At 40.2% G+C, this 25,651-nt stretch overlaps 1 protein-coding gene across 2 annotated transcripts in view; it reads left to right on the top strand.

The window, feature by feature from the left end:
* The window catches only part of CMC1 (C-X9-C motif containing 1), a 51,555-nt gene extending 25,927 nt beyond the window's left edge, over positions 1-25,628 (top strand). The window contains exons 3-5 of one of the 2 annotated variants that reach the window (XR_014229949.1): positions 18,253-18,343; positions 19,765-20,655; positions 23,880-25,628. Coding sequence is in view for 1 of the 2 variants with exons in the window: in XM_082328276.1 (XP_082184402.1) it covers positions 18,253-18,343; positions 19,765-19,879 (206 nt within the window). In the remaining variant the exon portion in view is untranslated. Of the gene's footprint in view, positions 1-18,252; positions 18,344-19,764 lie in introns of both variants that reach the window. The other variant, XM_082328276.1, reaches the window with a different exon arrangement.
* The last annotated feature ends 23 nt before the right edge of the window (positions 25,629-25,651 follow it).

Below are 25,651 nucleotides of genomic sequence, written 5' to 3'. Positions count from 1 at the left end.
TTTTTTAGTGTTTCTTCTTAATGTATATAAACTCTCCAACTTACAGTGTGCTTTCTGTTTGTTGTTTAAGAAGCATAACAAAAGTATAGTCTAAACATTGCTGTAGAAATTGAGCTCCTAAATATGGAAGACCCATGTGTTACAGGTTTTGCACAAGCATTAATTTGGCCATGATACCCATCCTAGGTATGGCTATAGAATAGTAACCTGGAGAAGATGGTGCCTGTCTTGTGTGCCGTCCCATCTCCTACCCCAACAATGCAGCTTGCACAAAGTTTGGGTGTGCAGGAAACCTCCTTTCCATTTCTTTCCAGATTGCAGAGCACCTCAGTGAGGGAGGTATTTGAAAGCAAAAGTCAACACGGTTGAAGAAGCATGGCATGCTGAGTGAGACCCAGTACGGCAGGGCAAGCACATAGGCTGTCAGGGATATTCCTTCTGCCTGCCGGGAAGTTCAGGATAAAATTCTGCCAGGCCATAATGTTTACATTCTTATATTACTTTAAGGCACTGTTCTGCATTATTACCTTAATGTAGACTTTGACATGTATCTACTTAATGAACAGAAACTTACCTTGCTTTCCATAGAATACGGAAGAGAAGAATATAAAAGAATGTACACTGTTTGGGGCTTTATAACCAAAGATTTAATTACTAATTAATTAATTAACTAATTAATCTTTAACAGGGTACTGACAGAGCTCAGAGCTTCTGTGGTGTCTTCAATGACTTCCATCCAATGGTCCTATGTTTAAAATATTTTATATTATCTACATCTAATGATGCTTCATTACCGTTACTAATGGTTCTCCAGCTTTCTCTTTGTAATAGAGGTGTCCTTACCTTGTACTTTTGAAAACTATTCCTGATTTAACTAGTTGGAAAATAAAAAGCATATACATGTATATGTGATGGAATTTTATACATTTAAAACAGCTTGAGAAAGTTTTAAGTCCTTTGTGAGGAATGAGAATAGTGTGGAAAAGAATCCTCTTGCTTCAGCAAGGCTATTGTGTAAGTTCACGTTGATATGCTTCATCTGTTGAGTAACTATGAAGCTTCAGCAGTTTTAAAACAGAATATTGTTTGGGGAATCTGTCCTCTTCACTCTGCCATGAAATTCATGTAAATACTAGTTACTGACTGTGCATAAACTTCTGAGAAATGTTCATTGTTGGGCAGAGAATACTTATGTAAATTACAGCCCCAAAAAATAATTTTTGCACTTCTGTGAAGGAAGATACTTAACAGTGTCAGCAACTTTTGCTTTAGCTGCATTCTCCCAACAGACTAGTAATTCAGATCAATAGTTCTGGTCTCATCTTTTTTCTCTTTTGGTTTTGCCATTTAAATATCAATTCAGGAAAACATGGCATGTGATTAATTTTTTTTTTTTTTTTTTGCCTAAGTTAAGTATGCTAGTTCCATTCTCTTCTACATAACTACTTATGTATTCAAATATGCATTTATGTACCTGAATTTAATTAGTTCTCATTACCGCTATTGTTAATCAACGGTAGGATTCCATGTTGGATTTTTATATGCAAAAATGTATTATCATCTCTGGCATGATTACAGAATGAAGTTCTCTTCTAAATGATAACTAGTTTCGCTTGGGAAACCGATGCAGCATTTCACAGGCAGTTCTATTAGTGCAGCCTAATTCTGATCTCATGATCTTACCCAAGGCTTGGGGTTCACAAAAGTATTTTCGCTCTGAGGCATAAGCAGTGCTCTCAGTGCAGTGCTGTTTGTTCCAGACCTGATGTTACTTATCTCCATTGCCCTAGTGTTTGAGTTGCAGTGACCTGACTTGCCTGAAAGCTAATTCAGCCACTCTAATAAAGAGGAGAAAAAAATCACCTCTGTGAGTGTGTTAAAAGTACTCAAAGGTAATTTAGTGTTTGTATTCCTGTATTTCAGGTCCACCTAAATGCATTTCACATACAGAGTAAATTGTAACAGTGACTATAATTGCTTTCTGTGAAGCAGGTGGAATTCCTTAGTTTCTAATGCAGTATAGTCAATGTCTTAAGTTTGACTACAAGGTTGGTATACTGAAATTTAGGTTCCTGTGTGGTATGGGCATCCATATAAAGAGAGGCAGTAGTAACCAGTGTTTTGTGTGTCCAAACCCTAACTGATTGCACAATAACTTCTTACTTGGGCAGATTTTGTACTAACAGTTCTCCAGTGCTCAAGTCTCTAAGCCCTGGCTGAACTTGGGGCAAAAAGTCAGAATGATCACTTAAAGCTTGTTCTATTTCAAGCAATCAGAGGGAATGAATCTGAATAAGAAACAGTGTCTAGCCCTCCTCCTTTCTGCAGTCTGTCAAAGCTCCAGTGGGGCAGCAGTAACTTCATACTGTTCTGCAGTGTTCAGAGAGGAGACCCTTGTGAGTGGAGCACTAGCCTTGGAGACTTACGTCGGCTCTTTGAACTCCTTTATGATTTTTTTGTTAAGTCATGTAGGATGGGAGACATTTCATCCCAGTTATAGTAATCTGAAAGTTATGTCTAGTCTAAATCAGTCATCCTGTTTAAATCTCTTAGGTGGGACCTAACTGCATTCTGGAAGTACCTTGTGCTTGCTCTCTGTTTTGTGTCAAGGCAACAATAAGGAGAGCAAGGTACTTCCAGGATCAGCTTTAGGTGAAACATGTACATTTTAGGTGGCTAAAATTAGGTAAAGTGAATTCCACTGGTAGTCATTTTTAGTTCGCGCATGTAAATGAGGATAAGACCATATATGAAGGAGAACTGTCATGGTCAATGCATATGTGGCGTTGCATTGAATGCTATGAATTTTTGTTAAGGTATTTGATCTCCTGCAAAAGCCATGTAGAAACCGTTGGGCTTTGTGAGCATTTACTAAGGATTCCTTTGAGCTGTTTTTTTTCCTCCCTATCTCAGGTTGCTTCCACATTGCTTGGGAGTCCCATTGATTTGTTTGTGCCTCCTTTAACGTTAAACATCAGTGTGTCTGCAGGTTCTGTGCAGATGTGGACTGGCAGTATAGTACATGCCTTTCAGCTCCCACCAAGATCTGGTGCAAAGTAAGGGAAAGGCAGTTGATGCCTGCTACTTCATTACAAACAAATCTCAGCTGGACACTGGAGTTACCAATTTTAAAATTTGGGGAGAACACTTGGAATCGAATAAAGGTTTTTTACTTTTATGGCCCCAATTACTTCCCGTTTTTTTTCTTTCACCGCTAGCAGCAGGCCCAGACTCTAGTTGAAGACTGAAGAATAAATTAAACTATTTTCTGTAACTAATTCGACATCTTATTTCCTGTTTTGTCACTTTTTTTTTGTCCCCAGATAGTTATGATATATAAGGCTGAAATCATAGTATGTAGGGGAGAACAGGCAAATAATCCCAACAGTATAAACTTAAATTCATAAATCTGAGACTTGCAACCAGCATGCTGTACAAGAAAACAGATGCCATGCAATAAATTAATACTAAGCTGAATAATAAACAAGATGTATTGTTAAAGGTCTTTAATGCAAAGAAAGTGATTTCAGACTTTCATATGCTTGTTTCTGTCTTTGTTTAAATGAGGCCCTTGCATGTGTTTTCTTTATTGTTCTCTTTTGCACACATTTGAGCTTTGTTGGGTTGAGAACTCAATTTCTGGTTGGGCACTGGTGATTAACTTACACTAAATAGGCAGCAGTAATGTGATTTGAGAATGAAAAGGATTCATTTCTTTTAAATGAGGGGAAAAAAAACAAGGTTGAAGGAAATAGTTTACATAATCTGTAAACTAGTTAAGGAGCTGAATATTTATGCAGGTTGAAATTGAAGCTTAGTTGCCCTCTAGGGGTTTTACATTAATACAGCATATGCTAGCTTTTGGGCAGGTTTTTTTTCTTTCAGAATAAAGGTGAGAGAAGTCTTTGGAAAAACTTACTTGCTGACAAATCTGTGGTGGTGGAGGCATGTGTACATCTGCATTCAGTGAGTAAAGCTCATTTAGTTCAGAACCCAGAAAACGGAGGAAAGGTTTTTAGCCAGATGATGTTCCTGTAATGTCAGTCTGCCAGGGGAAGAGGTACTCACGGTCATGCAGTCATGGCGCTGAGAGGTCCCAACCAGGAATGGTCCTTATATAGAAGTCGGGATACACCCCGAAGAGCTTTCAGTCCTGAGTAGACATGGAGAACAAAAGGTTACACAGGGAGGTAGTGGTGCTGCTGAGAAGGCCACAGTAGAGGCAGCATTAAGACCCTCAGTCAGTTTCTGCTTGTGCCCTAGCACTGAATGCTGCTATGAATGCTTAGTGTCCTCAGCCGCCCCTGGCTAGCGTGCAGGGGTCTTGTGTCACACCTTCCCTTGAGGAGCTTGAGCCCTGTTTATGGATCCTGTGACTGAACTTGTTAGAAACGAACTTTGTCTCCTTGTTCAGAAAGCAGTTAAAAACTGAGTAGTTCTTGTTTGTTTGGGTGGCATGTGGTATTTCATAAGAAGTATCCGCATGCCATGGGAAAAAAGCGTGACTAAAATGGCTTCTAAACTAAAGCCGCATACATATATCTCTTCGTCTAAACTTTTAATGTTTCCTTTGCCAATGGTTTTGTAGCAGATGCATTGCTAATATTTGTTTGAAGAATTGCCAAATAAATCCTTTAAAGTGCAGTTGTTTTTCTAAATACGGAAACCACATTTACATGATTATTTTTGCTGTTTCATTCATAACAGTGTTGAGGCTGTATCAGTCTAAAATCTTCTTGCATCGGAAACAAGATACTTGGAGCAGGCGGAATAGACGCAGTTGAACAAGCACCTCCTGCCAAACTTGAGTACAGGCGTGCGTCCAGCTTGAGGAACACAGTGTGGTCGACTGTCAGAAGTTAGAGCAGTGTCCCCGAGGCTTCATTATACCAAACTAACTCTGGATTAGTGCCAGTAAAGGCTATGGTGTTATACAGATTTTTATACCATTTGCCCATTAAGCCTTACGCTGAAGAACAGTTCCTCTTTTTTGAGGGACTTTCATAGCTGACAAGGAGTTCCTGGTGCATTTTGGTTTGCTTTGTGGATTTGTCAAAGGCTTGTTTGTAAATCCTCTGTCTACAAGTATTTCATTTTACTGTCTTCAAAATTATAACCTTTGCTATGGAGAAATGGCCACATATCTTATTTTCTCTATATAATCAGGTTTATTAATAGAACCCCTTATACACGTAGAGTTCTTTGGCCTGGTACTGTTTGGTTCCGACAGTCGGTAGCGTCACAGAAGCACCTGCTTGGTTGTATCCGCTGTAGGCGTGGGCATGACGTCACGGCGTCAGCCTTGTGCTTCCTTGTCAAAACCAATGACTCTCAGCAGAGCTGTTGTGTCATCAGTTCTGCCTTCTCCTGCTCTCTGATGCTTTATGTCCACGCCCAATCTGCCTGGGCAGTAAATGATTTGTGGAAGCTGTGCATCAGACCAAAGGACATGGTAGGTTAGAGGGGAGGGTGGGCTGCTGGTTTTTAGGATTTCTTTCTTCCCTGCCATGATCAGTTTCCCTCTGTGAGTAGAAGCACCTGAGCTGCGTGCCATCTTCATGCAAGCTTTTAGTTCAGAACGATACCGCTCTGTTAAGTATGGTTGTAGTAAGCTGCCCGTCTTGTGTTGTTCTGAATAGCACTGGCCTCATCTGTTCAGTTTAATGTCTCTGAAGAGTTTGAAGAAAGCATGTATTGCTCGCTCGGGGAGGGTGTGGGGAATGGGGGAGTTCCTGGCCAAGGGGAGAACCGGAATTGCCCTGTTCCTGCAGGGCAGCGTGCAGTGCTCACAGCTCACGGAGAGTTTTCCAGGACCTGAACAAAATACTGAGTTGTAGTGCTGTCTCGTTTGAAAAAGCTTTTGTGCAACAGTTTCAAAGATACAGGAAGAGTATGGAGGCTAGATTATTTGCTGTCTGGTATTCAGGCCTTTTTAGTTATCTGGTTATCACAGTCATTTATTTAAAACAAGTACTGATTTACAGAAGACGGAAGATAAATGTTACACAGTTACTACCAAATTTCAAGATCTTGCTAAGGTTTGGTAGCGTGCTTTCTTGTCACGTCGTTAAAATTCATCTCTTCAAAAGCATGAAATGAACAGGGCGGTCCGAAATTCTGACTGCCTACGTAGTCAGTGATGCCCTTTCTTTTGAAAAAGTAATTATACATATTTTATCACACTGTGGCCACCATTGCAAAGTGTCAAGCCACTCTTCAGTATACAGTTCAGAGTGTAGACACAGCACTTTTTTTTTTTTTTTTCTTTTTTTCTGAAAAATTGCACTTCTGGTTCTGTCATGTGTACAGACACTGAGTGGTACTTCATTCAGCAGCAATTCTTACCACACCTCCACACCAGCATATGATGAAGGCTAGTAATTTTTGAAAAGAGAGGCTAAACGTATACTGCAAAGCAAGGGAAGTACATGGTAGCCTGTTTTGGAAATGTTGGAATGATGGTTGGGAAGGAATATAGGATGAATTGTTACCTGTAAGGGAAAGTCACTTCCTCTTTTAAAAGAGAGCAGGTGTGTTAATCTTTAATATTGTATCCTTGTTGGAGTGCCCAGAAGGCCTGAAATTTTGACCCTATTCTGTACGCCCCATCCCAGCCCCACCTTCCAGCTGGAACCCTGAAATCAGTTTCATTTTGCTTAGAGGATATTTTGTTTCATTCAGAGGAGGGAGAAATAATAATAATAGTAATAATAACAACAACAACAACAACTACCTTCGGTATTGGAACTTTGAGTTAAAATTATACTTTGGAAATACAGTAAATGGAACGGGGGGGGCAGGGGGTGGGGAATATCCCCAAAGCAAAATGCTTTAAATTAGAGCTAGTGTCATGGTGGAATAGCTGTGTAATTCCTTCTTCAGGAGTTAGATAAATGACCTGCTCTATCTCCACCGTGTGGTACAAGGACATTACTGCTATTTCTGCCACTCAGTGAATCTCTGTCTTATATAAATAGATTTATTTTTTTTAACTTTGGAGTTCATGTAAGGAGTCAGTCACTATGGGACAGGGGGAGGGGGATGTTGTTTCTTTTAATCATCTGTTATGCTAACTTCTCAGCTGTCCCTGAGTGGCTCAGCAGCTCCCGAAGGAGGTGGGAGGATAAGCAGCAGCGAGGCTACTCTGCGCAGCCCAAGTTGGATGCACTTGTTTATATAGAAGGAGGCAGTGACAGACAGTAGCCATGGGGGAACTTGCATTTGTTCCAGTTCTGCCTCTTCCAGCGCCTGGTATGGTAATGCTTGATGTCAGGGATACTTACTGCAGGGTGGGAGGAAAATTAGATCAAGTCAGTCTTAAAGGAAGCAGTTGTTCAAAAACAGTGCAGTTTAACTAGGCGGCTGTGCTGGTTGGGTGTGCTTTACCTGGAACCTTATATAGAAGGCAGTGCTTGTACTTGACAAGAACATTCCTAAAGCAAATGTCTTTAGTAGACAAATCGTGATTTACCCAAATAAACTGTTTAACGGCAATGTGTCTACTTTGCTTAAAAGGATTTTTTTTTTTTTGTAATTTCAATGGGCAGAAAAGGAGGTCTGCTTTTCTTGACAAATCTGCCTGAATAGCCCAGCAGATTGTCATCTTTGAGCACTTAAATCCGCCTTGCCTGACAAAGTACAGTCACTGCAAAGCCTTATAATAGTTGTGCCCTTGCTGTTTCCCCTCTGTTTTCTGAGGACACAACCCTCTTCTTTGTGCTGCTGTGCTCTGGGTGCCTTGCTTAGTCAGGGGCAGGAGGACTTGTCTCAGCTCTTAAAGATCTGGGTTGCTGGAACTTCGTAAATGTGACAGTGTACTATATTTCTGTGTGTTTGAGGTAAAACACACACGTGTGTATATGCACATGTATAGATATGTGTGTATACACATGCATACAAAAAATGCTGACAAATCTGGAAATCCAGGATGGGAGATCAGATGAGGTCAAGCTTGTGCCCACTACACTAAAGCTAACTAAATCTAACAAGTAGATATTTCTCTCCATCATCTGTGCCAAAGCTCCATTTGCTGTTGAAGTCCAAGTTCTGTTGAAATTCCAGTGACTAAAAGCATATTACTAATAAATTGTGTCTATGACAGCGTTTCATCAGCATTCAGCAATAGTCAGGAAAATACTATCTGACATTTCAAGGTGTATGTTCTTTAAAAATCATCTTTTCTGGCTCTGTGATTACTTAGGAAAACATTTTCCCTAGTCAAGTTTAATGTGTGCATTCAGAATTCTTATCAAACTGAAAACTAACTTTAGTCTTTCTGCCCGTTGTACCCCAGAAGTAATTTTGATCAGATCTCATGTGTGTGGTACTGATACAGAAAGGTAGAATGAGGAGGGCTTGACCTATCCTTGTCCAAGCTGCAGAACTATGAGCTGCTGAAAATACCGTGAAATTGCATGTGTATATTTTTTTCAGAATTCCGTTTTTTAACTCTAATTACTTTAATCTGGTGCATTTTTGTTATCTGATTTAAGTATTTGTCTATTTTTTGTTAGTTGTACCGATTGGGTTGGCTTGAATTACTGTGTTTGGCTGTTTTCCTCAGTCTTTTTTTTTTTTTTTTTTTTAAATGAAACAATTTTTCTCTTTCTTAAACTTGCTTCTTTTCAGTTTCATTCACTGTCTCTTAGTGCTTATTATGAAATTAGGGAAAAAAGATCCAACAATCTGCTGTGGACAAGTATGGGTTAATTGGGACAGACAGAAGTACTTCCCTGCTGTTGCTTGGGGCTGTGCCTTGCTTCGGGGTTTCTGGATATATCTCTGACAAACATCCACAATTCTCAGTCCGAATGGGAGCAAATTGTAGCCTGCAGAGCATGTACAGTGAGTCCGGTGAGAGAGGTTCCCCTGGTGTGACCCTCTGCATCCTACAGGAATGGGACTGTGTCTCCATCGTTCATGGCTTTCTTGGATTTATTTGTCATTCTTTGGTGCCAGTTTCTTAAAATTCTCTTTTTTCCCAGAAATTCGGTCTTTAATGATTGTTGGGTTTGAAAGCAACAGAAACCCTGTGAATGTTTCTGTAATAAAAAGTAGATCACCAGCTGAGCAATGACTTCTGTTTTGAATTAAGTGATGTTGGAGAAGGCCTACATGCCTTACATGTGTTTTCAGAATTGGTGTGGTATTGTGGTTTCTAAAAAAACCCAACAAACAACACAAACAAAAAAACCAATAATTTTTTGGTAACTTTTGAAATAGAAAGGTTAAATAAACCATTGATTTCCTATATTCATTTGAAAAGCCCCTTCTAAGCCTTAATTTCAGAAAAGAAATGCTCTTGCCAGGTGTGAGCAGTTGACGAAAACCAGAAACTTGTAATACGTATGCATTTAAGAGATGAAAACTTTGAAGACTGTTGCTTCTAAGTGAAGGCAGACGGCATTTACAGGGCAAGTAACTGGATTGTTCTGAAAAAAAGAAACAAACCAAAACCCAGCAAACGCAACAAAAACCAACCCCTAAACATTTTTGATCTATGCAGAGTGCCTTTCCTCCTTACTGCTTTGGCCTATTCTGCATCCAGCTGAGGGATACTTTGAGGCCAATTAATTTTTGCAGCAGGATTTTGAAAACTTGCTAATGAAAAAGACATCCATGGTATGACACAAATAACCACAATTGCAATAGGTGGGACTTAAGCAAGCCGCGGCAGATAGATGTTGAAGGAATTCAGGCTAGCACATGCCTTTCTGGTATTGGGGTGGGTTTTTCCCTCTTTCTTCCTCCTCTTCTCTTGGAGGCTTGTCAGTTTAGACCCACTGTGCAAGTGATCGTAAGGGTTTTGAAAGGCATGCGAGAACTTTTTGCTTCAAGGTATAAGCCAAGCTTACAGTTGATAAGGGTCAGGGAGAAACTTCACTTGAGAAGATGTTTTTCCATAGTGTAGACTTTCTGGTACCTTTTTCTGCGGCAGCTACTACTGGCTTCTGAGAAAGATGGTATACAGGACAATGGGCCCTTTGTCTGATTTAGTATGTTATTTTCTCATCTCTAATTGTAAATGTCCCATAAAGCAAAAATCTTCAGATTTGTTTCTAGGATATTAATAACACATATTCTTTACCCCACGGCAATGTGTTTAGAGGAACAGTTTCTAGGTTTTTTTGGAAATATTCTTCCTCTGCAGATCACAGTTGTGCTATCTGCCTTCCTGACGATTCTCTCCTGCTGTGCATTCACCTCTCAATCACGAGACAAGTGGCTTCTCAGCATTTCATACTGGAGTGCAGGAGACGCTGTACTCTACTGGAGGATCCTGTGTTTGCATTGTATACTTTAAAACCAAGCTGGTTTTCTCTGCTGAGAGCACCCTGGAAAAGATTGGGCAGGAGGAGAGATCTTGAACACGGTGAATATCCCTTCCCTAAAATTCCTGGAATCATCTCTCCTCCCCAGTCCTGTGTTATGTGCTACTACGTATTGATCATCTGCCCCAGGACAGATGCCCCCAGCAGTATGTTGGAGCTACAAAAGCTGAAATGGAGCAGCTTTTTGGGGGATGGTGATGGGCAGGGAAATGGAAAGTATATGATTATTTTTATGTTATAGCAAATGAATATTAGTGGAGACAAAGTATTTGATCTGATAACAGAGGTTCACTTGAAAGAATCAAGGTTATTTTATGTCAATTTTCTCTTTGCCCTATATAAGATGCATTTAATTATTTCATGCTATCTCCCTCTATTCAAATTAATCTGTCTTATATATATTGTTGCTCAAATTAGAATAATTCTTTAATCAGCTGTGTTATGCATGCCATAGTAGACTAGAATAGGAAAGCTACTTCTGGCATACTGACGATGCATGTATTTTATTTGTTATTGTAATTTAAAAGTAAAATCAGAAATATTGATTTCTACTTGACTGGAAAGATGATTTAGTTTGAATATCAGACTGATCTTAATCAGGTGAGAATTAATTGAGTTGGAGGTATTAGATATTCAGTGATGTTAACTGAACCATGATCAATCTACAGAGAAGCTTTCTTTTGTACTGTGTTGGAAATATCAAATAGCTTGTACTCTACAATGTAAAACAATCTTTTCATGTTCATCCTACTACTTCCTCTGGCTCATTAAATGCACCAGTAATCTGTTTTGTGCATACTGAGTAATCTTCAAAGTAACAAACTAATAAATCACGATTTAATACAAAATTAAAAGCATAATAACTTCGCCATAAAGGTTGCTGATAATGTTTTTTGTGCACATTTTACAAACGTAGATGGTAAAATCTTGTCCTTGGTTACATTTTAAAGGGAACAGTTTCCTCCTCCTTCCACCATCGCCCCCCAAATCCACATTGTTACTTGGGCATCTTTTCTCCACCCAGTGCTAGACCTCAAGGAATGACCCCAGTGTTGAACAAAACTATTTCCTTTTTTTGTGCAAAGAGAAAAACCTACCCCAGGAATAGAACATGAGCCTGGTCTGGATCATGATACAAGCTTTTTTTTATTTTAAGAGTGTGATAGCAGTATCATAAGTGTTGAAAAAATATAAATGGTGAGATAACACCTCTGTAGGACTTTCTTTTAAGTAGTAAAATTGTAAAGTCTTTAAATAAACTAGAGCCAGACCTGAGAGGATCAATTTATCTTGATAATGGGGAATATTTCATTTGTTTTGTGTACAAGAACACCTGCAAAATAGATGCATAATTACGATTGATAGAACTACAGTTCTAATATTACATGAATTGCATCACACTTTGCAATATGAGTCAATAGGAAAGTACCAAGTATTGTTATAATCTGAATCTGCAAAAAATGAACTTTCAGAAATAGCCTTCCTGCTACATCCAGTTCGTGCACTGAAAATAATAATGATGATCCCTTGGCACTGTGATATCCACACAGGTTCCTTGCAGCTGGTTGTCTGGAGATAAGTCCCAAACACTTTTTGTTCTTCTCTTGCTTTGCACATGGAAAGACTTCCATATTTGCTGAAAGAAATAATTATATAATATTTTTAAATATTTAAAGTAAAAAAATTACCTTTAAAAATCCCCTACAAATATAATCTGTTTGCTGGTTGTTGCCCTTTATTAAATAACAAAAAAATAAAAACTCTATGATTATTTTTAATGCTTGGGGCAGAGCGTTACAGTTTTTACCATAAAGTCTTTCCTTTATATAGATGTAACTGAAACTTTTGCAGTCCGACACACAGATTCTGCCACTTCATTTTGAATGCAGCCCAGTGAAGAGACCAGCCTACCTCTACTTGAGGGAGGAGGGGTGTTGCAGGCTACAAAAAGAACAATTGCATCTTAAATATTGTGTATTGTTTTTGTTGTCCACTGTTTGTAGGTCTGCAGACACTGAGATTAAGAATGTTAAATTTAACCTTGTCTGGTTTGATGGTGTGGAAGAAAATCACAATCTTTATGCAACAGAGCTGTGGCTCTGTGTTATGCCAGGTCTTGATTTGTCCCTTTGAGTCAAAAACCTACAAGTTTTTATTTTCATCACAGAGGAGCAAATACTTCTTTAACCTATGAATATGATCTAAGATAAAAATGGGCAGTACCCTGGCTTTTTATTCCCCCCCCCTTTTTTTTTTAATTAAGAAGTATATGTACCAGGACATCTGTTAATAAGCCCCCACCAGCTTTGCTGTAACTAACTTTCTGGTAATGTAACTGATCTTTTAAAGGCCTCTCTGACTGCTTGGATAGACGGGGAAATAATATATCCAGTCTTCATTCTAAGTGAACAGTTACCCAGTTTCTCTCCAGTTTCCATCTGCTTCCCATATTATCTTGTAGTAAAGGTATAAAACAGAGTTGGGGGAAAAAGCTTTTAAGAATACTGAAGAAAAACATTCTTCTTAGATACTATTTTTCAGCAAAGATCTATGTGGACTGTAAAGATCTTCGTAAAAAAAGTTCTTTACAGTGTCAACCTTCTACTTAATTATCAAAGAAACCTTAATAAAAAGAGTGCTCTGTGACTTAAAGCAGTTCTTAATCAACCATCAAATACACTAAATAACAGTCAGACATTAAAAAATAATTCTTGATACTTCCAACATTATTTGTATAATTCTGTATCTGAACAGAATTATGCAAAGACTCGGAATAGAATTCTTATAAAAAACAAAACCATGCATGTCCGGACAGCTTTAGAAATAATTTTAGAAGGCTTCTAAAAGCTCTTTCTTCTGTTGTTCTGTGATCTTACATGTGCCAGGATCTACAAAAGCAGCTGGTTTTCCCCTTGTTCTCCGTGTCCTGCTTTCTCAAGTAGATAAGTTGAGATAGGGAGACCCAGTGAAATACTGATCTTGGATCCTGGGCAGCTGGAGATCTGGAGGTGCCGGGGACCAAACTCAGCAGCTTCCCCGAGGTACTGAGGGCCCAAGATGGTCCCTGCTGAAGAGTCAGCCCGTGGAAGGGCTCATTGCTGGCCTCGGCCACAAAGCCCTCACGTCTGTCCCTGAAAATCGTAGGAGCTATGTGGTCTTCCCATCGTAGGCAGATCACCTCTCTGTGCCTGCATGCCGTACGTAGTTAGCAGGTGAGAACTGGCAAAACTGAGTTGCTCTGTATTAAAATACGCTTGTTCAGTTTTTTTTCAGTTGAAAGCAGACCTTCGTCTTGGCAAAGATACCATTTGGTCTTACATACTTGGTTGATTTAGAGAAGGTACTAAATTGTAATCTAGCTTTAGCAGTTAAAATTTCTGTATGTGGCTGTGATGGCCAAAAAGTAATGAGACTTAAAATTCTCAGAACTGTGCCCAAAACATATGTTGGATTTGCCTTACAAGACAAGCACAAAGCTTTCTTCGTGAGAGGGAGGAAGAAGACAAAATCTGGCCTTGCATCAGTGATGAACTGTGCAGTGAGCTGTATCCTCGAGCAGAGTTCTTTGCTCAGTGTGCGTCCCCTTAGACACAGCCTATGGCACGGAGAAGAGCCTGTGGGGCTAACCTATGTCAGATATGACGTCATGAACCATAACTGCTGCAGGTGAAAGAGGGGTCCATAGCCAGTTTCCATGGTAACTGGTAGGCACCTGCAGCTCTTTGACGCAGTACTGGATCTGTCCTTAGCTGTGCATGGAGCATTCAGTGATGGACATATGTAGCTGTCCTGGCAAAGCCTCATCAGGGTTCATTTTGTGGAGGGCAAGCTTTTTTTCCCTTTCTAACAAGGCATTTTCACTCCTGTTGTGTGCAGCTCCATCCCTCATTTTATTTATAAATATTGGGGTTAACCTTTATTTGTTTGAAACATTTCTTTCTCTTTTGTTACAATCTGCACTGAATTTGCAGACTCACCCAAATTTGCAGCTAGTTTTGCTGCTGCCGGAGGTTCTGTTTTGGTAGTGTGCTCCTTGCAAGGAGAGAGGATATGAATCGTAGAATCATTAAGAGAAAACATTATATGAGCTTGTAAAGTCATGGAAAGCCATTTGCTGAAGTCATAAAGGTTGGATGATGCACAAGATTTCTAAAAGGTCGATTCTGCTCTGAAAGAGCAATTGTTCTTTGTACCACGTGCAGCGTCAGGAAGCAGGTTCCTCTGAGTGTGGGACCGGGTTCCCTAGCGTTCTCATTACCACTCGTAGCTGTTAAAGTGTTAAACTACAATGGCTTTGTAATCAGATCCTGCGTATCCGCTCCTTTTGTGGTATCTTGCTATGCACCCTGAAGCTTTGTGCTACAATGCAGATACTGCTTGAGTGAGGAATGAGTGGCGATTGGCAAGATTACGGAGATAGAGATTAATTCTTGGTGTGAGATTATATCTGGAACTATTGTGCGCTATTTGTGAGATTATTCTCTAAACCAGTAGTTTTAACACTTTTTGTGCTGCTCAACCTTGAGATGTTTTGTTTCACAAAAGGGTTGTGAGCAAGACAGAGCATAATTAAAAATAAAACAATATTCTCCAGACTCCTGTGAGGTTTTTGGTGAATGTTTATAACTAAACCTATCTTGTACCACACTCCTTGGGTGACTGCCCAAGGGATTTTAAAGTGCTGGAAGTAAGAGAAGAGAGGGATAATCGAATTTTGTGTGCTCATATGAGGATGCCCGATATGCTTTAACCTGCTCCTTTTTTTCCCCTCTGCTGTTAAGCATCAGCAACGTTAAAGCTAGATAGCTGGAAGCAGTTTTATCACTTTGCAACAGTGCCTGGCCGTGTACCACAAGCGGGGCCTTCTGAAGCCAGGGAATGCTTGCAGTTGCAGTTCAGGTTGTGTTTACTGGGACATCACGCCTTGATCCAATCAAGACTGGTGAGCTAACAAGTGAGAGGGACCTCCTGTTGTCTTCAGCAGTTTTTTTACTTCACAGTTTCCAGAAGGAATGATTGCTACGAAAAAACCCAGCACAGCACTTAAGGAAGTGCCTGTAGAGAGCAGAAATCAAAGTGGTCACTAGACAAACCATAAGCTTTCACAGGCTTCTGATGTTTTTCCCAGAAAAAACAAAGGACATTTTTAGAAATGCTAAGGTATGATTTTTCTGAGATGCTGATGTAGGGACATTCAGTGTAAACAGTCCAGGAAACAGGAGAAGAAACATAAGATTCACCTTTAAAAGCCAAAGAAACATTTTGATCATCTAATAGCACACTTCTGCTATTCTTCTGAGCTTCCACTGCTTCGTAAACTTCAGCTATTCAGAAGTATCCTCAGAGTTGCATTTGTGTATTTGGATTGTATGTGGATTGTATGTGTTCTAGGTCTAAACTAAAAAACATACCAAACAAGATCTTAGAAATTGAGCATGGTTGCTAAAAGATACCTTTGAGCACAGGTTACAATGTCTTCCAAACTAGTAATTAACTCGTTAATTTAAAGCCATTTTTTGCATACTTTCATCTGGTACATTTTCAAGCGGTGTATGGTGATGTTACCAGTGTATGCTATGAGGTGGTGTGCTGAAGGATGGTTTAAGTGGTGTTCAATAATATGTTCAAAGTAGGCAAGACATTCTTTGCAACGTTTTGCAAAGACATATGTAAGTTTGGCAATGTGAGGACACTTAAGACTGTCATCAACACTTTCAGCAATCAATGATTTTTTTGTAAGTTATTTTATCAAAAGTTAAATTAATAGAGCCATGGGCAAGCAGATTAGCCTCACCTAGGGGTTGCTCACAGCTGTTGGATCACTTTCTCCTTAAAGTTTTGCTAGTAGCGTCCAGGATACTAGAAGGTGGATTTTGTCCCACTGTGGTCCGCGATTGCTTAATGCTTAATTGCTTAATTTCAGTGGGCATCTGCTATGAGCAAAGGATAGGTTTCCATCTTGCTGCTTTTATAGGCACAAATCTCTGTTTTCTTATTTAAATTTAGATGGAATGGAAGTTACATCATCGTACAGGATCAACAGTGACTAAGTAGGCAGATCTGAAACTTCAGTTAAATGTCTTGAAAACATACAAGGACAGGTACAGGACTACGCTACAGTGGGTATGGTTAACAGTCGTGCCCATATTTTCACATGGTCAATAACTTGCAGGTGTTAGAGGTGCCTTTTTGATTCCCAGCATGACTTCAGAAGGTATATCTGTACAGTAAGCTTAAGGAATGGAAGTGATACAAAAATTGCCACTTCGGTAAATATTACATATCTGATCACTGTGTATAAAAAGTGGAAGATTCTGGTGTGAGTACATGAAGTACAAGTTTTTGGACAAAACAGAATAAGAGCAATGCATTGAGCATATATATATGTATAGACATATGATATTCAATGTGCATATACTGAATGTACATAAACATACTCAATGTACATATGCGTTGAGTATAGATAACGTGATTTACCCTTTGTATGATATAGTGTCATCGAGTTTTGATGTTTCTGGATTAGCTGTAGGTTTTGCTAAAGATGTTCAAGAATATAACGATTTCTGTATGCCCTAAATTTGCTGGATACTAAATCACTTCCAGGACAAGCTCAGAAGAGGAGAAATGGGTGGAGCTCTGGAAGGGGACACAGTAGATTTGACTTGGTACTTGACCTGGCTACTGGGTTGATCTTGGACATTTGGCTTTCTCCCCCCCCCGCCAATGCAGATGATTACTAACTCAGACCCCTTATAACAAAGCAGTTTGAAATCTCCTGATAGGAATAACAGCTAATTCTTAACCTACTTTATTACTTAGTGAAACACCTGTACAGGGTGCTGGTAACAATGAGACATGATTTTCATTACTCCCAGATAAAAACCACACCCTTAACGATTATTTTGCTTCCCCTCCAGCCCCCAAAGCTATTCCTTTTTCAGTATCTCACTGACTTGTTTTTAAGTCTCGAGACCCTTAAGACTGACCGGGTACTCTCACTTCATTGAGCAAATGGATGCAAGATTGTTTCTCTTGGGAAGAGACAGGTCATTGTCTCTCCGTCCTTTGACATTCCCTTGTTCTTAAATGCCAGAGATCATGATCCCAGAAATGTTGATGATCATCAGTATTTTTGGGGGCGATGCTCTTCACTAGCTGTTTGGACTTCAGAGAAACTCCATATTGAAGAACAGCTACAGGCCACTACACAACGCAGAGAAGATACAGAGAAGACAGCAGTCCTCCTCAGAGTGCTGTAGTGCCATGGAGTACCACCTGGCACTCCCAGCTGATAAACTGCTGGCTTTCTCCTTGCACTCTGAGAAGGGATTTTTGGAAATGCCAGGAAAGAATCATGACCTCACAGGTTTATTATCTCCTGCCCCGAGGGAACCTTCACAGGAGGTGATTGCCAGTGGCATTTCTTTGAGATAGTAGCTGATGTCAACATTACTGCCCTCTTAATTTGTAGATACAAACATACTTCAATAATTTCAAAAGCTCTTGTTGTAGAGGAAACGCTACCAACCCTGGCTTACCTAGTTTTTCGTGCTTCCTTTTATTCTGCTGTGATAGCCCTGGGTAGTCAGTATGAAAAGCAGGCGCAAGAATCATGGATTTGCTGCAAGAATAACTTCAGAAATTTGTTGGTATTAGCAACAGCGGTATGTGTGTGAATGTGTTACATGATATGAGAGGAGAATCCCAATTAAAATCTTGTTGCTAAACAAGTGACAAAGACCTTACAAACAGTATGAGACTCCGGGCCAGCTATGGTTATATTAATAATAATAAAAAATCAGATCTGCTCTGTGAGGGTTTTTTATATGGAATATTATACACATAGGAGCATTTTTTTACCAATTGTCATTCTTTTAACTTTAATTTAGTTTGTGGTGGTTTTTTTTTCTTTTTTTCCCAGCATTTACTAAATGCTGTCAAGAAACTGGTCTTCTCATGGTGGTGAAGTGTCGGCAAGAGAACACAGCACTGAAAGATTGTCTCGTTGGCTAGTAAGTCCCTCGTGAGGTTTTGTTGTTTTTTTGTTGTATGGCCTATACTAATCTAAAAACGAGTAGAAATCTTGAATCTTCTCAAAAGGATTTTGCAAGGTTGGTGACTTTGATGTATGTTCTGAAAATTGCATCTTCATTTTGGAGAAAAATGTGCTGGTCAGGGTCCTACCTGACAAGATTTTATTTCCTTAATAAAGCTGTCCTGTGGCTATCAAGATTCTCTTCTTCATTTAAATAGTGACGGATCTAGATTTTCAGCCCAGAACAACATGTAGCCCTGTACTCACTACGCTGAATTACATATGTGGGGAATGGGGGTGAGCGCAGAAGCACCTTCACGCTCTGTTAGTGAGACAGGATAAGTTTGTTTTGCTTTTGCATCTTGAACTGTTTTTTAAGATTTAGTCTTTGTCCTGAAAGTGTCCTGCTGTTGTGAGCAGCAGCAGCAATGGGAAATTGTTAGATACTAAAGAGGTCAACTTCATGCCATGGTGGATTGAAACGTCTCTTTTGGAAGTCCTAATTTATCCCCAGTGCCATCAGGCTGAGGTGTTAGATTCTTGAATTTCCCAGCGTGAGGGTTGGGGATTTTTTGAGTTTGACTGGGAGGAGAAGGGGATTGGTTTGGTTTGGTTTTTAGTGGAATGTGTGTCCTGCCCTGTTAAACCAGAGATTAAAATTAAATGCCTTTAAACTAGTGACCGTTATTCTCAGGTATTTGGGAATTGATGAAAAAACGTGTGCAGCCAGGCAAGCGTTCAAGCCTAACTGCGGTGAGAACTTGCTGGAGCTATTCAGTTTTATTTGTCTATACCTCCATGCATTAAGTTTTGCCTTTAAAAAATAAAGGTAAAAAAAAAAAAAAAAGGCAACATCCGAGCCAAATACACACTACTGAAAAAAATGTTTAGTGCTTGAATAATTATAGTTAAAATCAAAATTACGAGAAAAATTAATTTAACGATCAAGGATGTACATGTTTACCGTTCAAGACATACAGTTGAACCTGTTCCCAGTAGTTGCTTGAGTGCATAAATACAAGTGTACTCCGGCAGATTCCCATGCTGAGGACGCTAACTGCGAATAATAACAAATTATTTAGCTGAACTGAAGTACCACATGTCTTTCCCGTTTTCTACCTTTCCTCTTCATGGCTTCACTGTAGAGGCTTGAAAAGGACTACACCTCAAGAGAGAGCACGATCATGAGAGAATGCAGACCAACTCAGTATTTAGACTTTATGAAGATAACTCTAACTGCTTACGTACTTTATAAAAAAAAAGGTATTTTATTATTGTATGCAGGCAAATGTTCTCTGGGTGTGAAAGGAAGATCAGTTATGATTGATTGTTATTCATGCAATATCTGTTCCATATTCCAAGATGAAAACCAGTATTATGTATTTGTCTGTCTTGTAGCTATTCCGATCCATTATTCTATGAGGAATGCAAAACAGAATATTTGAAGCAAAGAGAAGAATACAGAGCAACTGGAATTAAGAAAAAAAGACAGAAGCTTACTTCAAATGTGTAGTTAAAACTTAAAATGAACTTTTCAAAATTTATATCCAACTTTGATTTGACTTGATTTAAACAGACTTAAATCATCTGTACCCCTCTGTGGAATTTGACTGAAATAATACACAAAATGAGATGAATGGAGAATAAAATAATCTCTGAACTTAGAATTCAATTTTTTTTAATTTTCTGTGATTAAAGATATAAAGCATGCTGTCACAGTTTGCAAGAGAAGTTGCAAAGGTTTGTTCCTCTGTCTGGACCTGAGGTTCTGAAACCAGTTTACAAAAGGTCTTTTGGAATTTAAGGCTTGTCTAGTTATGTGTGGCAGGCTACATAAAAACTTAAGGGTGAATAATTTAAGTTGTATTAACTGATCACAAATTGGGTGTACATTAAAATTGGTCTGTCATCGGAAGCTGAGGGTGTATGGAGATGCTCTTGATGCTCTCACTAGAAGAGAAGGGTGGCAAATGCAGAAGAGAAGAGCTTCTTGGACCGATTTGATTTCTCTTTTTCATGAAAATGTTGAGTCATATGAGAGCCTGACAGTACTTTTTGCCTATGCCATGACTCATTTTTAAGTCTACATTGTCAGAAGAGGTGGATGTCCCCTGCCCATGCGTGGCCCAGACTGACTCTTTCGACTCTAGAGGAAAAAAGTCATCTGATCGAGACCTTCCCTGAGAAGGGGAGAAGGCACGCTGAAGGCAGCATCGAGAGCAGTATCCTCCCCTGCTTTCCTCTTTCAGAATGAAGATGATTGATTGTATAAGCTTCTACACTTCAGGGGTGAGTGAGTGACCACACTAGCAAATTATTACGGGTAGAGGTGAGTCAGAACAACTTAACTAGGTATGTAAGGTGCAGGTCACTTCTTGCAGAAACAGTGTAAGCAAGTCCCTGTTTAAAAAGGGGCACACAAAGGATTTGTAGGCTGATACTTGAAGCTGCTTAATTGTAGAACTCTCAGAGGCATAAATGGCTTCACTAGAGGTAGTGAGTAAAACCTTGTATTACTCTTTTGGGGTATCTTTTGAAGCATTTTGAAATAAAAATTCTTTACAAGTGAGAAAAGGCTGCATTTAGAAAACTTACATGGTAATTTTAATGCCTTGATTTTACAAAAAAAGATTTTTGCCTGAGTAAGTAAGTAGTAAGATTTATTAGTTTTCCATCAGAACATGCAAAATGTGACTTATTTTACTAGTGTTTCACCACAAAGCCAGTACTGTTCTAAAGCTATTCAAGTAGGAAAATCCCATCAGACTTTGAGACACATGTATGTGAAGTACCTAACGTTGCAGGTTAGTCCTTGCTCTTTATTCTGTGCCTTTTCCTGGAATAATCAATAATAATGTTGCTTCTGCTGTTACACAGCAAGAGTGGCTGGAGGATTAGGGAATGCTTGCGAGTGAGAAGCTGAAAAGATGTGTAGCATGCAGCCTCGTTGGGCAAACTTAAGTGGCACTCAGCTCTAAAACGAACCACCTTAAAATAGCTTCTGTGGAATAACGTTTCCTACACCTGTACTTGCTCTGGACTCCTCAGTTCAAGTGTTTTGGAAAACAAAACTATGCCACGTTAGTGGAAAATCAGTTGTTTCCCTGTATGTATTTAAAAAAGAGGAAACTTCAGGTAGATGGTGAAATGTTTTTTAAGGACAGCAACTGTTCTGTTGTCCCACTGTGAAAACCTGCTACATTTTCAGCCTCTGGAAAGCGAGCCTGGCTGGTTTTAATTTTTGTCAAAAGCACTTCCCAAGGGGATTTGCTGGGGTGAGCGTTCTCTTAGAGGGCAGTGCTGTGTGCTGCCAGCGGTACGTGCCTGCACCGAGGGCTCACCTGGGTCTTACTGAGGTTCACACTACAGCCGGTGACTACAGACAGTGGCACCAGCAATGGGTTTCTTCTTTTCTGGCTTAGCAGAAAGTATGTTCAGCAGGTGAGGGGGGACCCCAGGGCACTGACTAGTGCTGCTGGGAAGGAACTAATGCCTGTAGTGGAACATGGCCCGGTTTAACCTGCAGGTATTACTCCCCCCCCATCCTATACATGCTTCACGTGAAGGACCGATAACCAGGCTCTACTGTCAAGCCTGAAATTGCATGTACTGAATTATGCTGTCAGCCCTTCATTTCTGTTGACCTACGCTATTGTGAGTGTAAGGAAGGAGTGGGTTATTGCAGCTCCTCCCTTGTTTACCGTGGCACTTAGAGCTGGGCTTTGCCCTTGGCTCTGGCATCAGCTTCCTCTGCAACACACCCATGGCCTTAATGTGATGTTTCCTAGTTTTAAATTCTTGGTTTCATACCTTTTACTTTCTTAATGTCTTGTGCAGTATCCTGTATTTTAATTGCATTTACATCTTTTATTTAAAGTTTAAATGACAGAAAGAATTCTATGAAGAAGTGACACTCTCCTACTAGTAAATGGCTTTGGTTTTGGTTTTGTCTCAGCTGCAACCTGTCCTTCCTGCTCAGGTTAATGGGAAACGGCCCTAGATTCTAACCAATGTAAGAAGACAGCAACAGTATGGACAAGGCCTTCAGCAGTGAACCGGAAGCATTTTTGCTATGATGTGTTGAGTATTTTTAAAAAAGCACTTCTGTTAGGTCAGAAGTTATTAATGAATGATGAGAGGGTATAGCTCTGGAAGTCTGGTTGTCTTCCCCCCTCAGCCCTCCGCCTCCCAACAAAGCATGTAGCTGCCGGTACTTACTGCGAGTAGCCAGCTCCAGGTGATGAGGAAGGCAGCTGACATCAGTGCAGACACGCCGTACTTCACCTGGCCATCTTCATCTAAACCAGGGATTGCAACTCTAATTAATGGTCCCTAGATGTTTCTTCATATGTCTTTTCATTTTGAAATCAAATCTGCAGGATTCTTACACATTATTATTCTGCGTAGGAGTAGACAATTGGTGGAATTAGTCTAGGTGTATCTCCCATGTTTTCAAGTTAGCCTATTAAGATAAAAAGATTACTTAAGTGCAGAGGCAGGGACTAACTCAAGTAGGTCAGCCAAAAAGTCTGAAGTGCCGCTAGCCCATCGTAGCTAGTATTTGTGTAAGTGCGTGCCTGATGTTTTCTAACACGTGACCTCCTTAAAAATTAAGGTGGCATTACCGAGTGTTTGCAGTCCCAATTTTAAGACTGCCCGTTCCAATTTTTGCCTGTTCCAATTTTAAGACCAACTAGAAGCTTTCACAAAGTTGCGCGGCTTTCACCGTAGCCGTACCGCTAGCCCGCACCCGGTGCTTAACCCCTTGAATGGGAACCGTGTGCTCAGCCAGTGTAAAACCATCCACTATGTGGCACTATTGATTGATTGACATTGGTGGAATCGGGTCTTAAAGCCAGGAGACGGATTTGTCACCTAGCACCCTTGCGCAGTGCAGCGAGGCGTCTGTCACAGCTCCTGCAGCACAGGGGCCCATCTTTTCCTCTTCATACCACTTGGGAGAAGTTGACAAGCATCCGGGATGCCCCCATTTTTCAGTTCAGTGTACCAAAGCTCTCTTCAAAGTCCTGAGAGAAGCCCCCTACAAATGTGAAATCTAAAAGGAAGGAGGAAAAGGGCGTCATAGACTGACTGACTTACTTAAAAAGTTTGCCTTCATAGAGTAAAATGAAAACTCTGAGGGAAGATGAGTTGCATTCTGTAATGCGTAGGGTTTTCAAAGAGGAGTGGAACTACCTACCGGTGCAGTCTCTGAGTCCTCACCCAGCAATTAAACCCATTCTGCCTCATATTTAGTACAGCCGTACTCCTCCTCAAGTAATTCCTGCAAGCTTGTGTTCTCTCTTTACTCTGCTCGTCCAAAAATGGTCAAATACAGTTGAAACGTTAAGTGTTCCATCTAGTTAAAAATCAGTTCGGTAACAATAAGCACCTGGTTCTTTCTTTCATGCTTTTCCCCTACATCAACCATCCATGCTCAAACACTGTCATCTTACCACTTAATTACTGTATCTTGATGTTTGAACCACTTTCTCTCTTCCATCTTAAAATAGAACGAAATGAATTCTGCTGGACACTGATCTCGCTTCACATCACAGCACATTTACTACAGAGAACAGATTTTTTTTTGTTAAAAAACAGTTCAACTGCTTATCAATCAGGCTTGGGATTTTGCAACTCGATTAAAATTAGGGTTTACCTTTAGTGCTGATGATAATAAAAAAAACCACAAAAACAAACTTTTGTCCACTGTCCTATGTTCATACAATTGCAAGTAGCACACCACCCCTCCCACCCAGAAAGGGGCAAAAGGCTGACCCTTATAAAACAAAGCAATACAAACACCCCCCCCAAAACCCACCTGCCTTTTTGTATTCACCTGCACAGAGCAACAGGGAGACACCTTACTGCTCTGCGAGCACTCGTCTTCACAGGGCCTCTCTGAGCACCAGAAGGAAACGCAGGTGAGTCCGTCAGGTACAAGAGCTTTTCACTCTTCCTTTACCAGGCCACAGCATCATTAAAAATACAGGTGCCTGAGCGTAGGGGTGTCAAAGTCTACTGCAAGTAGTTTTTGAAATAAAATGAGATCTGTTTTACATCACCAGTATAGTTCATATTATACTTGCATGGGCCTGTGTTACGTTATTTGGACTGGGTGTCGTCTTACTGTAACTCCCCCATATGTCCAGTACTGCTCTCGTCTTTTTCCAGCTGTAAAAATTTGACACTGCATCACAGCTAATTTGGGAGTTTGCTTTCTTCAATATGGCTAGTTCACATAAGAGGAAAACTAATCAGTTGTAAAGCCATAAAACTGGCAGGGAGACTCAAAGTGGTCAGATTTTAAAAATATTTAAAATGAACCAAACAGTGGAAGTTTACATATGAGTTAGTTAGTTATTAGAATTTAGCCAACTCTCCAAATATCCAAATACATATTCATCAGCCTGCCATATGCTCACTTAAATGTGCAAAGCAACAACCTCCTCCTGCCCCAAAAGCCGTCTTCCATTTCTGTGAAAAGGAATTACTGCTTTCTTAAATTCAAAATTGTCAAATCAGTGGTTGGGTGAAGTTTTGAAATGTTCCAAGTTTGCATTCAAGTGAATTTTCTTTCGGTGTCATTTGAGAACTTTGGTCCTTACTTTATGCAATTTTACGGTTTTCTGTAACAAACGCACGTGCGCACACAAAACAGCAGAACCTCCTCACTACAGCTACTTCTGCACGTAATTTGCTGTCACTGCGATGAAAAGCTTTCACTTCTGAAAATGGAAAAAGCACTGTAAGCCACTAGTGGCACGGATTTAAATGACTTTTCCATCCCGAGTCAAAATTTGATTGTATGCTTCAGACCAAGAGATGCTTCACGGGCCAGCAAGCTCCCAAGTGACTTCAAGCCGGGGGACTTTTTTCAAATATTACGGTGTGGCCACAGCAACGAGCCAGCGGATGGGAAATGCTGCCTACAGCAAGCTCGCCGCCAGCCTGCCCTCCTCTCTCAGGTAGCAGCAGTTCTTCTGAAGTCCCTCTCGGGAAACATCGCTGCTCCCTCCTCCAGCCCGCGAAGCGGCACAGAGATAAACCAAGAGTCAAAGGCAAAGCCCAGAAAGTCTCAGGCGCGGCACAGAGCAGCTTCATTTTCAGTTTCCCTGTCACACAGGACAGGCCGACCAGGAGCCTTTTGCCACAAGTAGTCTAACCCCAGGAAGGTGCCGTAGCTTAAGGTAACTAAGTCCTTCAGGTTTCAACATCTAAGAATACGTCGAAACAGTCTGCAGGGGATGTTCGGTTTTTTCCTGGATGGAGGAGGATGAGCCTC

This window comes from Platalea leucorodia (assembly GCF_965183815.1).
Source record: "Platalea leucorodia genome assembly, chromosome: 1".
Classification (NCBI taxonomy): domain Eukaryota; kingdom Metazoa; phylum Chordata; class Aves; order Pelecaniformes; family Threskiornithidae; genus Platalea; species Platalea leucorodia.
This window is presented reverse-complemented; position numbering and strand designations above follow the sequence as displayed.